The sequence below is a fragment of the Falco rusticolus genome, chromosome 4 (genome assembly GCF_015220075.1).
Source record: "Falco rusticolus isolate bFalRus1 chromosome 4, bFalRus1.pri, whole genome shotgun sequence".
Taxonomy (NCBI): Eukaryota; Metazoa; Chordata; class Aves; order Falconiformes; family Falconidae; genus Falco; species Falco rusticolus.
The window spans coordinates 31,397,966-31,414,643 of NC_051190.1; the positions used below are offsets into that span (position 1 = coordinate 31,397,966).

The 16,678-nt window shown below is 44.0% G+C and overlaps 2 protein-coding genes across 20 annotated transcripts in view; both read right to left on the reverse strand.

Moving 5' to 3' along the window:
- Nucleotides 1-425: 425 nt before the first annotated feature.
- Nucleotides 426-14,008, reverse strand: GET4 (guided entry of tail-anchored proteins factor 4). Of its 4 annotated transcripts, none has more exons than XM_037383306.1 (9): nucleotides 13,775-14,008; nucleotides 9,582-9,660; nucleotides 9,078-9,159; nucleotides 7,977-8,126; nucleotides 5,605-5,698; nucleotides 3,553-3,693; nucleotides 3,394-3,469; nucleotides 3,134-3,206; nucleotides 426-2,011 (listed from the first exon to the last, which is right to left on the reverse strand). In XM_037383306.1, the coding sequence occupies exons 1-9, from the start codon at nucleotides 13,927-13,929 to the stop codon at nucleotides 1,923-1,925; spliced, it is 939 nt and encodes a 312-aa protein (XP_037239203.1). In that variant the 5' UTR covers nucleotides 13,930-14,008; the 3' UTR covers nucleotides 426-1,922. The 4 variants fall into 4 exon arrangements, with proteins under 4 accessions (XP_037239203.1, XP_037239202.1, XP_037239206.1 ...); XM_037383305.1 differs by having other exon boundaries at nucleotides 5,605-5,743; nucleotides 13,775-14,004; XM_037383309.1 differs by lacking the exon at nucleotides 13,775-14,008 and adding an exon at nucleotides 11,163-13,025 and having other exon boundaries at nucleotides 5,605-5,743.
- A 381-nt stretch (nucleotides 14,009-14,389) lies between these two features.
- SUN1 (Sad1 and UNC84 domain containing 1) overlaps nucleotides 14,390-16,678 on the reverse strand; it is a 33,167-nt gene continuing 30,878 nt past the window's right edge. For all 16 annotated transcript variants that reach the window (XM_037382915.1, XM_037382913.1, XM_037382923.1 and 13 more), the window contains 2 exons: nucleotides 16,577-16,669; nucleotides 14,390-16,156 (listed from right to left, as the gene is read on the reverse strand). In XM_037382915.1, the coding sequence (XP_037238812.1) occupies nucleotides 16,043-16,156; nucleotides 16,577-16,669 (207 nt within the window). In that variant the 3' untranslated portion in view covers nucleotides 14,390-16,042. The remainder of the gene's footprint in view (nucleotides 16,157-16,576; nucleotides 16,670-16,678) is intronic.

Sequence of the window (16,678 nt, forward strand, 5' to 3'; positions counted from 1 at the left end):
AAAACCCAGGCATGATAGAAGCAGGGAGAGGACAGGCTTGGTTAGTTGTTTGTATTTATCGCTAGCTATAAAGATTGTTTGTGTGCGTGTATAATTCAATATAATTAATATTATAAATTATAGACCATACAATTATTAAATTATAAATTATTATATATGCAAAGGCTGTTTATGTGTGTGTATATATATATTTTAGTCTTTATGCACACACACGATCTGTATGTACCACTGCAGTTCCGGAGTATGTATATTGCATACAGACCCCCTGCTGCCCTGTGCCGGGGGGGGGGGGGGGGGGCCTGGTGCTGCCCTACCGGCCGCAGATGCAGGACACGGAGGGGGGGGCTGCCGCGGCTGGACACCTTAAGCTGCCCCAAGACAGGCATGTTCACAGACCGACAAAGGCAATGAAATGACGTGGCTCTGAACTGCTGCCGGCATCCCAGATCATTTATTAAATGTCTGCACAATCATCCCGGGTAGGGCGTCCGTCCCTGAACTTGCTGCAAATCAAAGCAATCCACATCTGCTCCAGACATTACAGTGCCAGACTAAAGCTATGCCATTGCTGCACAGAGGTCTGGATGACCCACAGTCAAATGCAGAGGAGCAAAAAACCAGCAAGGTAAGTAAGATCTCTGTTGGTAAAACTAGAAAGCAGCAGTATTGCACATCCTGGTATAAAGTGTTTATTTGAGACTTCACAATTAACACAAAGTCTTCCTTTCAATGCCTTTTTCATACAGTCAATAAATTTGTATTAATCCCTCCCCCATGCATGATTGCTGTTTATTAATCTAAGCCTTTTTATTTTCATCGTGAAAAAATAAAGTGTTTCCCCACCATTTCATCCGTTCACTGTACCACCGACATCTGCTGTGCTGCATTAGAGGAGGAGATGTAGAATGGCTATGCCTACCACTGGGGTTGAAGTTACTCCATTATTCATCGATTTATTCTTTTTTTACAGAAAGTGTTAAATGATTCAATCACCCAAGAAAAATAAATATATCATAAAGAACCAAAAGTTCTGCAGTATCCCTTTTCTCTACATACAGCTGCAGTTCAAACACATACATCGCTTGCAGCAAATCATTTCACTTACTGTAACGCCGTTGCCTCTACGTATGGCTGTGAACTTACGCTGAAAAATAATCTGTTCCAAAGCAGTAGAGCCAGAGGAGGTATTTTAGATGCCAAATGTTTGTACCTAGGCAAGAGAGATCCACATGGAAGCCAATTACCTATGTTCCACTGATCAGCTTTTACTCGAGAGCAATTCAATCTTGTGCTTTTCAGGAAGTATTGGCTATACACACGCGTGGGCTCGGCCAGAGCCAGCCCTTAAGGAGAGTGAAAGGCAGTAGGAATGGCGTGCACCTTACAGCAGTGGAAGCAAGTTCTTGGTATCAATGTCTCTTGGATGTGCATCTCAAATTATGCTGCTTGGCTCGTCTCACAGTACTTTTGGCACCAGCCTCGCAAATAAATTACTCGATCGCCCTGCCTTTTGAGATCTTCCTTGGAGATGGCAGAGGTCAAGGAGGCTTTCTCATAACAAAGATGGTATTGGGTAGGCCGTGAAGTACAGGACCCATATTTACGCTTTACTGAATTACTGTGCAAAAGGGAATACTGCATCAGAAACCGTAGAAGACTATATTTTAATCGGTCACCAGCCGCTGTATCGGAAACCTGCTAACAATTGCTCCAATTCGTTCGTTTGGCTACTTTTTGTTGGTTTCTTTCTTTTTTTTACATAAATAATATAGACCAAACATTATAAACATTTCAGCAACCATTTCTAAAAGACCAGAGGAGCCCTTTTAGGCGCGAAGAAACAACTGCAGGATTCAAATTCCAAAACTGTCTTTGGAGTCATCGAATCATCAGATTTACACGGCACCCAATGACAATAACATTCAGTCGAGCTCGATAGGACTGCTGTCTTCCTGACCATCTTCTGTGTCATCATCTTCTCCAGTTCCCATCAGACTGTTTAAAAGATTTCCTAGAATAAAATACAGGACAGTCAAAACTGTTCGTTTTACATTCTCATCACAAAAGCTTGTAACTATTCTCCTTCCATCCTGCTAGGGTGTAGACTTCAGTACTAAAAAGAAAAAAAGAAGGGGATTTTGAAGTAAAAGAGTCTCAACAAGGCATTACTATTCCATACCAGCTTCCATTAAGGATTTAATTATTTGGGAAGCTGTATTTTGACACTGTTCCTTTTCTAAGAATACACTGGAAAAAAACACCAAAGTTGCATGCTTATGTACTATAGTTGCACCATAAGAGGGGGGGAAAAAAAACCCCAACAATGAAATGAGGAAAGACACACCTCCAGCAGTGAAACTCCCAAAAAACAGCAATGGTCTGCATCACACTATAAAGCACTTGTTTGAGACTCAAAACCATTTATGTGTTTTCTCTGTTTTATGCAATTTAAAGATGCCTGAATTGCTGAAAAGCTGTCATTTACATCTGGGATCTATACTCACGTTTTTCATCCAGCTTTGGGTATCAGTGCATTGACATTTGCAGGTAAAGCCTCAAGTCAGTTTATAAACAGAGAAGTTTAGTTCTCACGGAAAAACATTCAATGTTACAAAAGTAATCCAGATCAATTTGCTCACATTTTGTTCAAGAGTCAGGAAATGACGGCTGAATTTATCCACTGCCTTTCATTACTGGTAGAAGGGCAATATTAATTTCAGAACTTCTACTTTGGGAATATTCATTTTCTATCAGCACTGGTTAGATCTCTACCAAAGTCCCAGACCTGACTCAAGGAGAATCAGCCACTGAAGTCTGAGGAAATTAAGCTTTAACACAAGTAAAATTTTTCTTTACATTTGGAAGTTTTATCATAATGTGAAAAATCAACTGTAAGAGTAATTTGCAGCTTCTCCCCTTCACAAAGATGAAAAGTCTACCACCTTCACCCAATTAAATCTCACATGCGACCAACTAATCTTGTATTCTACAGTAGGGACTGTTTCTACAGGCTACAAAAACCCAGATACATTCCTTAGAACAAATGATCTTTTTCCAGCACAGCCACTTTATTTAAGCCACTGCTCCAAAAAGACTGGTGGTACCCAGAAACAAGGGTCAGCACAAACCTCACCTAGTAATCCTCCGTAGGACGATGTCTGCTTGGGCGGAACACCAAAGAAAAGCTGTCCTATTCTATCTAGGTACTGAAACGACACAAGATGAACAACAACATCAGCTACTTCATTTACAGCTGGAAATATTAGGGGCAGCAGTCACACCACACAAGGTAGATCACTGACTCCTATCTACAAGTCACAAACCAGGAGACATTCAGCTATTGTTTAACTAATTCTGTAGGTCAAATCCTGTTTACAAGTACAAGTAACTCACCTCATTATACATGGGATCTCTTTTCAGTGAAGGCTGATACTGTTCACACAATACTGTAAATACTGTTAGTTTTCCTCTAGAAAGGAAACAATCAAAAATGTAATCTCAGTAACAACTCCAAAGGAAACCAAGAACAACATGAGAAAAATCAGACTGTACCCATCAACTGCCAGCAACAGAAACCAGATGAAGTTTAGCAGTGGTTGAACAAAGGGTGGACCCTTTTCTATTGAAGGATGTTTCTGTGTGTATGTTGTAAAAACAACTGATGCGCTGGTCTTATTTTTCAAGCAGAGAAATCTGCAAAAGGAAACAGAATAGGGCTAGTTAAAAATAAAAGGCAGACAAGTAGTTTTACATGCAGAAGGAAGACAGGAAGCCAAAAGTTCAACCATCTCTACTTCATTTGTGCACAGAAACCATCTCAGGCTTAAAATGATGGCAAAACTGAACTGGTAGAGATGCACATCTTTGGCAACGGTTTGGCTATCAACCAAGGGGGAAAATCACTACTAGAATACATTGTGGAATTAACAGGCTGGGAGGGAGAACTGACATTAAATATTAACAGAATGAGACCTAAGCAGATTGTATACAGGACAGTTACTAAAAAAAGGCATCAATTAAATCAAAATGTGGGAAGACTGGCCACCACGTAATTCAAATTAAACATGATATTGCATTGACTGGTCCAGAGTTTACTATGCTGAGGTAAAGAAATGAATTAAAGACCTCTCTCTCATGGTGTCATCCACTCCCAAACACATCTCTTTTCAGTATGTATCTGCCAGTGTTCAATGACTCTGTCATTCTATTAGCACTACCTCAAATAACATGGCACCAGGACCACTAATAAGTTTAACACACTTAAATGTCTACAAGTCTCATAATAAAGCTACACTTTGAGCTCCCAGGCCACCTGTCACCAGTTAGCAGATCGATTTCCCAAACCGATCAAATCTTTCTGCAGGTCCAGTTAATTCAGCTGGCAATCTCTGCAAGTCACATAGGCCTAACGAGAGACTTTAACTGGGACAAATGCTGTCAGCAAGCCCTGGGAAGGCTGCCACGAGCAGCTTCATTTTTGGTTGCAGGCTGGCCTCCAACTCTGTACTCCCACATGTGCAAGGGCACTGGGTGCTTTTGCCTTACTGCTGAGCAAGGAACTGCAATTATTTTCATTAGAGTATAAACTGCCACCTAAGAGGATTTAGCACAGTATTTGAGATACAGGCCGGTAAAGGATGCCGTAGCAGTGCTGTATAAATACTGAAAAGTAACCTCTTACTCATTAACTTCCACCCAGAATTTCCCCCCTCCAGAACAAAGCCCCATAAAACTGAAGAGTCCTGCATAACATACTGGATTTCCACAAAGGATTTTCTACCGCTCAAAAATCACTGCAATCTGTATCAACCAGCTATGGAAAGCAGGACAAATCAGACATGACAGCTCCCTGCTGCCAAAAGAGAGACAGACTCGCTCTCACCTCCTCCCTCTCCCCCAACACCTACTCTCTCCCTGACTCTCTGCTGCACAGTCCTGTCTCCACCTCCTCCTCAGACTCCTCCAGGAGCTGCTTTCCCTGACTGAAGAAAGCCATCAGCTGATTAAGCAAAGTAAAATTGGCTTTGTCAACCTTAATTGTACATGAGCTCTGCAGAGGCACATAATAGCTTGCATTCCCACCTCCTACAAAATAAATGCCTACAGTAAAGGAAAGCCACCAGCAGCTCTGTCAAACCAAGAACCACTGCACCGCTGCTCACAGACCAGGGTGACCCAAGACAAATTGTCTCTTAGGACAAGACTGAGAGCAAGTACTGCGCTGAAGGGGAGTATAGAGCCTACTTAGGTCCAGTCTTGGCAAGAACATGGTAAGCCCTAACTAGACACAAAGCAGTGTTAACAAAGCTAAGAATTGTGCTTTCAGCGCCCAAAACAGATTACATTAATTCTTCAGGCAATTTACATGATTTCAGGTTTCAACCCCAATATGTTGTTTGGTTGTTTTTTTTTTTCTCCTCTCCTCAGGCTGACCAATTCAGCACACCAGTTTTGAGATGTTTTTTTGAGTTTCAGCAGCTCTGGCCGGTTTCAGAGTTTCTTTTGAAAAGGTTGCATGCTTAACCTACAGTTATCATTAAATTAGACTGGCCTCCAACACAGTATCATCTTAGCAAAATAGTTACAGAGAAGTTTAACACCTACTGTAGTACTGCCTGTGCTACAAACATGTCCACCTCACTGCGATATCCCCTGGACGAGGAGTATTCTACTAGCATATTTGCACAACCTTCGCCATCTGTGGAGTGCAAGAAGTGATACCGAGATTCACTATAGTTTTGCTCTATAAAAGGAAAAAGAAAACAGCTTTTAAGAAATCAGTTCATCGTACCTGAATGCAAAACCAAATCAGTTGGTAAAAGGACAAGAGCTACACACATGGTATATGAACAAGACAATTAGCAAAGAGTTGACTTTTTCCTTTATAAGTTACAGACAATATACAAAGGGAGATAAATATATTATCCTAAATACATTTGAACAACTGCTATACAATACAGTCCATTCAACGCCACCACAAAACACAGCTACCACTGGGACAAATAGCTTGAGCTGTGCTCACATCATTTTATCTAACTGCACGTTGACATTTCATGTGCTGTCATCAGTGCTCAGGAAAATCAAGGAATTCTGTATTAGACCATGTGCACCAAGAAGTCAAACGGCACCTTCAGCGTCCTTCTTTCTAAGTGCACAGAAAGAAGGCATTTCCTATTTTTAGCTTAGCCCACTCTCGCTATCAAAATTAAAATTGCTTCCATATGCTGAATAGAAGAGCAATTATACAGGAAAAAAAGTTGCAAAAAATGGCAAGATTGGTTAGAACTTAACCTGAAGCAAAGCATCATGCAGAAATCACTGCAATGACAAATCAAAACTGGTTAGTGGCTAATTTTTTGAATTTAAAAGCTTTGTTTTAAAAATCTGAACCTTTTCTGACAAAATGCTCAAAAACTACAGACAGAAAATGTACGCATTTTGCTCTTCAAGAGAACAGTGAGCAGACAACTACAAAATGGGGATTTTTACTTTCAGAATGCAACCGTTTCTTATCGTAATTGTACCTCAGCTTCTAACTTAAATGCTCTGAGGAAAATCCTCCCTTTCTGGCTGGCAGCAGTCACCAAGCTAACATATAAGTCCCATGAGAACAGTTATGGGTTTGCCTCTGACCTGCAGAAAGGCAGTGAGCTGGAATGTTGACCATTGGGTCAGGATTGTTGTATGAGACCACTATCAACACTTCCCAGCTACTGAAAAATTTTTAAAACACAATCGTCTTGCACAGTCATGAATTCACAAGAAACCACAGAAGAGATGGCACTTATTCAACTGTTCCCACTCATGTTTATGTTTTGGATAGAAGACTTTAAAAACTGGCTATCATTCATAATTATAACAATTATTTAGTGCATTTTTGGTTTAACTTACATACCATCACAAGTGATAAAATCCCACATAAAACGAAGGCAACAGCATTCATTCTGGAATAAGCCTAGATATTGACCATGTCTTAAAAAGTACCTAATTACAGATCCAAAGACTTTTTCAGATGCTAGGTGATGTATTTCAATCTTTGTCATGTTTATCCAGGATTTAAAAACAAAAAACCCACAACAGAACAGCTCTGTTCCCCAACAATTTTCCTCCTTATCCTGGTTTCAGCTGGGATAGAGTTAATTCTCTTTTTAGCAGCTGCAGCAGTGCTGTGTTTTGGATTTGGTGTGAGGATAATGTTGATAACACACTGATGTTTTAGTTGTAGCTAAGTAATGTTTATACTAAGTCAAGGACTTTTCAGTTTCTCAGGCCCTGCCAGGAAGAGGGCTGGAGGGGCTCAAGAAATTGGGAGGGGACACAGCTGGGATAGCTGACCAGAGGGATATTCCATACCACACAACATCATGAGTATATAAAGCTGGGGGAAGAAGAAGGAAGGGGGACACACACCTGGAGTGGTGGCGCTTGTCTTCCCAAGTAACTGTTACGTGTAATGGAGCCCAGCTTTCCTGGAGATGGCTGAGCACCCACCTGCCATGGTGGTGTGGGGAATGGATCGCTGAATGAATTCCTCATTTCGCTTTGCTTGTGTGTGTGGGTTTTGCTTTACCTATTAAACTGTCTTTATCTCAACCCACGAGTTTTCTCACTTTTACTCTTCTGATTCTCTCCCCCATCCCGATACCGGGGGGAGTGAGTGAGAAGCTGTGTGGTGCTTAGCTGCAGGCTGGAGTTAAACCACGACACTCCTAATGACTCAATCAAACTACCTCAGTGTCTAAAGGATCAACCTTCCTTTTACAGAGAGCTTTACAGCACTTGTGTTTTGGGAATTGCCCTAACATAGTTACAGCCCCAGGTTTTTTTTGTTAGTAACATCAAGCTGAAGTTATTGCAGAGCTCAATCAGTCATTTCCATCTCAGCTTCCTTAGATTATTTCCAAAGTAGATATCTTACAATATCCTACTTTCAACATTTTAAAACAAAGCACTGAAAAACAGTTGATTTTTCTTACCTTTCCACAGGGTAATTGCTAGTAACTGGTGTAGTTTTGGATGTCCAAGCTTTCCCGATCCCCCGCTAGACCATTTTAGTGCTCTGGATACGAAAGCCACTCTTTCAGGAGAATTTGGATCCATTAAACTAAACAACTTAGCCAAGTTTTCTAGAAGCATTAAGAATCACAAATATTCAGCATTAATAGAAATACAATGATCTGCTGCTTCTAGTTCATCTTCAAGATATAACATTTAAGTTGCAGTGCTATCATTTCTTTAAGCTCCCTTAACAGCCTCCATAAGCCACCTTAAAAAAAGAGCGACTTTGAACTTGAGCCACTTCCCACACATCAAGTCAATCTTGCATGTATCTATCAGTCAGCAATATTCATGACTCTTAACAGCCAAAAGCTGTGCCTTGCAGTCAGCTGGCGACAGTTTCCCTGTTTCACTGTTTAGGACAGGACATCCCAGAGGACCATGCAGTTCCAAGGAGGAGGAAAAACTGCAGGTTAGGGGACGGCTTGCCATTCATAGGGAAGCTGCAAGGGACAGAGAGGTATAGCTTGGAAACGCTCCACCAGAAGTCATTAGATGGGATGAAAGTGTCAGAGCTAATCTAAGTACACAAACAGCCTTTGTCAGTCTGTCTCCATACACGGGCTGTTAATAGGAGCAGTAGTTTGGCCAGGCACCTCTTAGGAAGGTCTCCCCGAATTGCTTGCTTACTAAATCTCACCATCAAAGAAGAAAAATTTCCTTGTAAACAGCTGAATCGCAAATAACGTGCTCGCTACCACACTGCTAGAGTAGGAAACCACCATGCACCAAAGCCCTGGGGACACCAATGACTGTACAGACAATACATTACCACTGCATCATGGAGAGGATGGTGCCACAAGATAGCAGTGTTTGTTTTAAGCATGCCCACTACATTATCAGGAATCCATTACACTCCAGTAATGTTTTCTCCCAGTCCACTTCTGTGATGAAGGTAACCCTCAGCCATGTGGGAGGGCATAAAAAAAGGCTTTCAGGTTTCAAGACTGTTCACAACAATCACTGTGAAGTGAAAGCACATCTAAACACCATCACACTGAGCGCAAAGGTCACCTCACCTAAAAGGTCATCTGCTACTTTTGCATCCGATTTCTCCAAAGACTCCAAAACCAGCATGGACAGATCAGCAGCACTGTTTTGCTACAAGACAGACACATAGTCGGTAGTGATTAACATACCAGTACATAAAAGAAAATGCCAGTAAGAATTTTGTTGGAGGCAGATTTGATACTTTTATCAACATCTACAACTGAGGCACAGCATCAAGTCTGAACCTTCCCTTATAAAAAAAACAAAAAACTAATCTGACGGCATCAAAAGAGAAGCCTCCAGGAAAGCAAAACAAATGTGGTTACAATTATCATTTGGATGCTCACAAACACTTCTGCTTAATGTTCCAGTTTGACATAATCCTTCTTTGCGGAGAAAGGCTCAACAAAGAGATAAAACAGAAGATTACAAAGCAATTACCCCAATCAATTACCACTGAGAATTCATCCCTCAATATCTTGGAATAACACACCCCCACCCCCAAAGCCACACACACAAACCCAGTGACTTACCTGGTTATGACTGAAGAACAGCAAAGCCCCTGAATACATTAGTTCTCTTGCTTCTGCATGTTTTCCTTGTGACATATACCTGAAAATAATACCAAAGCCTTGATAAAAATTACCACTAAGTTGTGTATCCTTGAAATTACTTACATTTAAAGGACTAAAGACCACTAAAATTTAAAATAAAGGCAATAAAGGATTTACTTATAAATCAGGTTAGTTGCAATAATGATATAAATTTAACTGCAAGCTGCAATTTGTCTTCTGCTCCAGACTTGATGGAATACAAGCAAAGAGCACAAAAACAGAAACAGAGATTCAGACCCGATTTGGGCTGAAACAAAGAAAAGGAAATGATCCCAGGATTTCAACTCAGCAAAAGATGCCAATGCACTGAACTGCACTGCTCAGACCATCACATCAGAGCCTTTTCCAAAACTAAAGCCATCACAGTGAAACGCTTTTCGGAATATACCCTGGACAGCTGGCACACGCAGTGCTGCCCAAGTGACTCCAGCCCTCCCCCACCCATGTCTCCTTTCGACTGGCTTAAGTCTCTCTGACCACTGCTGGTCTCTGCCAGGGGATGTCAGGACATCAGGCGCACACTAGTCCTCTGCTCAGCCAAAGTAGCTTGTCTCTGATGGGCTCCAATAAGACAAGAAGAGCCAGCAAGATTTACCATGCAACACTTTACAGTCACCAATTCATAAAAGAAACAAGTCTTAGCTCTCAGATATGATGCTTCAAAACAACACCTCCTTCAACCTTCCTCGCTTAAGAGTTAACTAAGAAACAGGTAATAAAAGAATTTGTTCCCAATGGTTACCTCAAGAGCAGGAGCCTCTTACCATGGTGCTGTGATTGCAGCCTCCTGCACATCATCACTACGGCTAACTAAAGGTAACTAAAGGATACTCACACCTCTAGATGATAAATGCAGCATTTCCTGCATCTGCTGCCACACTGCTTTTACAGTTTCCAATTTTCATTTCTCTTAACTGCTTCTCAAGAAGTCTGCTTTCTGAGTAGTTAAAAACAGCAGCTGATTTGCTTACATCAAAAAATACATCAGTTTTACCATGCTGCTTTCGTATCTGCAATATCCGTCTTGTCTTCATGACACTTGGTTGTGCTGAGCTTGTGTGTTCACTCCGTTCTGTTTGTGGTGCTCAGAGCAGCCTCCCTGCTCCTGCTGCAGCAAGCCCTCCCACCCCTTGCACGAGCATCCCCGTAGGGTAACAGAGAGGGTCAGTGGTTCTGGGGGGGCAGCAGTCAAGAGGAGCAGTGGGACAGTGTGGGTATGGAGGAGGTCACGCTAACCAGAGAGAAAACAAGCAGTGGGTCCCAAAAGCTCTTGTGCTGCACATGAGATTCCCGTCACACGTGACAGCTCCAGGGACAAGTCCTACTGGTAAAATCAGATCAGACAACAAACAAGGAAGGAGACAGCCCTCCCGTCCCACTTAGCGTCTTCCAAAAACCCCCAAGGTCTTTTACCCAAAAGAGTTAGCAAACTGTTAATACAGATGGCACAATAGTGGCTTTTAGGAATAAGTATCCTCAACAATTCAGATTTGCAATCACCATAGTAAATGCTCCACGTGTTAGTCAAAGGGATCAGCAGCTCCAACATTTTCATAGTTGGCCTCACATCCAGGGGTTTGCTTCTAGGTGCTGAACATTCAGTGTGGATCCACTTCCATAAATTCTACTCCCAGTAGATTCCCAATGCTGTTTGGGAGCTCCTAATCTGGGAACTATTACAGCAGACACTAAAAGATACTGAAAACAGCTTTACAATAGTAAGAGCTGGTGGGTGCTTGGTTTTTTTTAAAGGACTTTTATTTAAAAAAAAAAAATCATGTCATTAATCTAAATGGCACTTCGAACAAGAGGAATCCTGGAACACATTGTTCTTTGTGCCTACAAGCATCAGGAAAACAGATGCCAACGTAACAAGGATGCTAAGCTTGGAAGTTTGATTCAATCACCAAGTCACAAACAGAGAACAGCTCAACCTGGCCAGCCTTGTACAGTAACAATACCGGCCCCGGTACTCCTGTCCGGAGAAACACAGGACTCACTGCTCAGGGTCAGGCAGGAACAGCAGTTTTCCACCTGCTCAGTGTACTCCAGGGAGGGAGATAAGTCTGAAGGAGGCAGGCTTACAGTAATCTTTCCTCCTCCGCTTCTTCCCCTCCTCCACCCTCAACTACATCTCAGTTTATGACTTTAGAAACTCTTGATTCAGGATTTCAAGTTTAACATGTAGCTTACAACCGAACAGACTAATGTTTTACAGGCTGTTGTTGTTTAAAACTAGTAAGCACTGGCTATACCAATTATAATTCCTCAGATGAGATCATCTCAATCTCTGTTAACAGGCTTCTGGAAAACTGTTGACATTTAACATACCTTTTACAGAGGGCAGATAAGACTACACAGGACTCCTTTTTTGGCCTCTGTGCCTTTCCAAACAAATTTCACAGTCACCTTGCTAATGTCACCTTCTCATTTAATTGAGCACCTCCTTTCACTTGCATTTATAATGGAGAAGGCAGAATCTTTGATTCCGAATTAATTCAGTGAGGCTTAAGTAAAGTATGTGAGCTAATACATTCAGAAGACTGGATGAGAAATGACCGGCTGTGCCAAGTCATCACCCACCACATCACATAATCCTTACTACAAAATAGGCCATGCTCTGTCTTAAATTTAGATTTATTCTCAAATACAATTTAAGTGTTCAGGCCTAGACAGTGCCCTCACTGATCCTATCAGGTGGCTACAGCAAACACAACTGCTTTAATTTAATGGTGCTTGGTATATGGGGTAGGGCAGGCTATCCAGTGTACAGTGGCAGCAGAAGCTGCCCACACACCCTCTATGGGCACTACCCATGGCCCTCTGTACAGCAAAGACCCTCTTGCCACATGCCTGGCTGCTATTTTCTATAGATACCCACTGGCCTGTTCACACTTTTAGATGAGGTCTGGGGACAGGTGACACACAGGTGTGCCACCAAGGCTCAGAAGGCACTTTTCTCACCTGTTCACCACCAGCAGAACCCCAAGTAAACAAAGCTGGGACCGATCAAAGCAGCTCCTAAAAGAAACACCTTACTCTGTGTCCCTGAAAGCAAGGGTCTACATCTGAAATTTTGATGAGAGAAAGGGTGACCGCCACAAGTCACATCAGATGTGAAAAATAATTAAAAAATCTAAAGAAGTTTGGCAACAACAATAAGTTTCTTATAACAGGCAGTAGTAATATTTCTGAATATTACTTAATCACTATCACATACACAAATACTACATCAACCTGAATTTATTCTAAAAAAAAATCCCCCGTGCAGGCGAGCCCTGCCACCCGAGAGCTGCCCCTTCCCCAAGGCGGTTCCAGCAGGGGACGGGCAGGACACACAGCTGCCCTGTGTCCCGGCTGGGCCACAACCGGCCCAGAACCTGCAAACCCTGCCCCTGTTTGCTGCCGGCCGGCCAGGCAAGGCCGCAGTGCCCGCAGGCTGCGCACAGCTGCCGGCTGGGGAGCCCGGGGACACGGCCCGAGCCCATGCCCGAGCCCGCGGGGCCGCCCGGGCGGCACCCCGGGGCCAACCCCCGGTAGGGGGGGCCTTACTCGGCCTCCTCGTGCCGCGGGGCCGCCAAGAGACGTCTGGGGACAGGGGGGCGGGCGGGAAACGCAGCTCTGTCCGTGACCTTTGGGGAACATGGCGGCACCGAGCGCCGCGGGGGCCGGCGGGCAGTCCCCACCGGGCCGGGCCGGGCCCAGCACTGCCGCATACCCGCAGCCAGGCCGCTCGGGCCGCAGCAGGAGTTCACCTTCAAACCGCGGCGAACAGCGGCTCCCCGCGCCGCGCCCCCCAGCCCTGCAGCGGCCGGGCCCAGGCCGGGGGGCAGGCGGCCGGGCCGGAGAGGCCCGCGGGCCGCCCGCTGCCCCCTAGGCCGGGCCCAGGCCCTGCTCCGGCCGGCACCGCTCACCCTACCCTGTGCGGCACGTACCCGCCCCACCCCGCCCCCCCGCGGCCCAATGAGGAAGCAGAAGGCGGAGATGGGCACAGACAGCAGCCAATGACGAGCGGCCGTAGGCGCGGCGGGCGCCAGTGGGGTAGGGTGCGTGGGAAGGCTCTGGAAGGCCGGGCGGGGGGGGGTATGGCGGCGGGCCGCGCCGGGCCCTACCTGAAGAAGAGCGTCCGGTACATCTGGTGCGCCTCGTAGTAGTCGCCCTTCTCGACGCTGGCGCGCAGCTTGCCCTCCACGCGCTGCACGCCGCCGCGGTTCCTGCCGCCGCCTTTCGCGGCTTCCTGCTCCGCCGCCATAATCGCCGCCGCCATCAGCGCGGAGCAGGGGGAGGGAAGGAGGGAGGGGATGCCGAGCGCAGCCGCACGCAGCCCCGCCGCCAGCCCCGCCGCCCGGCTTCCGCCCGCTCCGACGGCGGCCCACGAGGCTCAGCGCGGCGCGGCTGCGCACGGCGTCACGGGGGCGGGGCAAGGCCGGGGGGGCGGGGCCGCGCTGACACGCACCCTCACCCTCCGCGCGGGGGCCGGGGCGGGGGCGCGGAGCCCCGGGGCGCCAGGGGCCGAAGGGAGAAGCGAGCACCGGGCACCCACCCGCAGCGCCGCCGCCCCCCTGGCTGGGGGGGGTCGGGGCAGGGGGCAGAGGCAGGTGCCCCCGGCCCACCCCGATCGAGCCGCACCTTCCCTCAGCCTTACAGCCTCCTCTGCCATGTAAAGAGGTGATCAAAAATACAGAAAAAGAAGCTTTATTTCTTATTGCAAATATTATTACATGCACTTTCAAAAATTAAAATTCTTTTTATTTAAACATCTCAATAGCATCTTGTCAGTTTGGAGGCAGCAAAGAGTAACAGACATTTTGAAAAGCATTTACAAAAATACATTGCACAAAGTCCTATCTTACTTTTTTTTATTTTTAAAAAATAAGTTAGTGTTATTCAAAATATTCCCAGCCCCGGCTACCTAACTTCAATTTACACAGGATAATTCTAATTTTAAATACGTAACCTGTAATATGAAAATGCCTGTACATGTGTAATCTGGCTCCTCTGCATAGGCCGTAGGTTCTGTCTCAGCTCAAGTGAAAAAAAAAAGTTTTGCACATGGCGACTTTTGTTTTTAAAAACATTCAAGGACTGTTGTGCAACATACATAACTCTAGTCAGAAAACCAGTCAGCAGTTTGATGTGTTAACAGTTCATGTGTAACTATAAAATGCATTAGAAGAATAAGAAAAATTCTGCATACAAATGCATTTTAGGAATTTTTCCAAGAAGTATTTTCAAAGTAGCAATTCTAAGTAAGGGGTGCAACAAGCGGTTTCATCTCATTCTATACAGAAATGTTGCTTGTGAAAGCAAGACATCACTCTAATCTTATAGCCCACTAAGGTTCCTGGGGAGGATTTAAAAAATGCCCATACATTTATTTAATGCAGCAGTACCGAGCACAAGTCCCACTTGTAAATGTGAAGCAGTGAGATTCACTTCAGTCTTGTTTTCCTGTACACATTGCATTCTCACAGTCCAACATTTACTGAGTGTAACAGTGAACAAGCCTAAGGAATTCTTGTCCCAAAGAGATCGCTTTTGACAAATTAACTGCTGTATACTAATGTTTACCAAGCAATTTAGCAGGCATATCAGCTCTGATCCAGTTAGTCAGTGCATCAAGGTCAATTTGGAATTAACACAAAAGAACAAACTGGCCAAGTTGCTATGGTAAAACCCCCTAAAATAACTTATTATCCCTGACTTTTAGAGCAATTCACAGCCACAAATTACAGTTAAGCATTCTCAGTCGCTGGTGTTTAAACTAGTTTTGGTTGTGTTAGCTTTCCCTGACAGTAATATTTATTATATTCAACATGTATCAAAGAAGCCCTTTTGGATCTACCAAAAAGGTCAAAACCAACGGTCAGTTGAAGGACACCTTCAGCCAGTCAGTGTTTAAAATGCACCAAAGGTTTTGGCTTATGGTGCCAACCTTGCAGAAGTATGCAGTTAAGTCCCAGATTAAAAAAAAAACAACCAACAACTAAAAACCCAAAAAAACCCCACCAGATTCCTAGTTGCAGAAAGTATGGTTTATTCTTTTAAAAAAACCCTATACATTCATCTGTAATAAAATAGGTGGCACTTATTTGCCAACTGGGCTTTACGAACCAGAGTAGTTTGCATGCATTACTTCTCTCAGCATGAACACAAAAATGTAGAGCTAACTGGCAATTACAACTGAGCATTAGAACAAATACAATTTAGTTTCTATATAGTTCTGCTGACGGTCTTCCGCCTTTATCAGAGGATCAATAGTTCTGCAGTATATATCTTGCAGCTTCATCCTTTAAAGATTCCAGTGTTCTAGGCTTTCCGGTATATACAAACAGAGAACAAAATGTACAACAAAAAAACCAATGCTGTAGTGTAGGAGATTATTCGGCAGGTTTCCCATGCACTCTGAACCGATAAAGGCATGTATATTTTTCATGTCCCCAGTTAGAAAAAATTCTTAGTTCCACTATTTGGAATGTCTTTTCACTTTTCTCCTGGAGGAGGAAAAAGCAAACATACAAACCAGAGTTAGGCTTCCAGTATAAACAGGTGCAACCGAAGTTGCTTTCTTATTCTGCAACTACCAACTTTTATTAATAAAAACTAAGTCACACTTTGGGAGCTTTCTGCCACTTTGAAGAGAACCTTCCTTGCCCTACTAGTTATTTGTGAAGGGAGTCAGAAGCAGCATGAAACAGACTCTTCATATGACCATTTGTGTCAGATAGCACAAACCTTTCCACCCTTCTAATCTATTTAGACCACAGATTTCGAGGCAGATGAGGTTGATACTTTCTACCTCAGTTTCCACAATGCCCAGCAGGTAACAAGGCTTTTTTCCTTCACTGCTCATTGTGCCCTACCATAGAATGCAGGAGTACCTTTCTCCTGACATTTTTACCATCCAGACTTACCATCACTGGAAACATCTGCAGTGGTTCCCCTTCTTGATCATAGACATACTGTCCAAGAAGCGTGCCGTCTTCTTGATATTCATCATCTAGACCCTATAACAA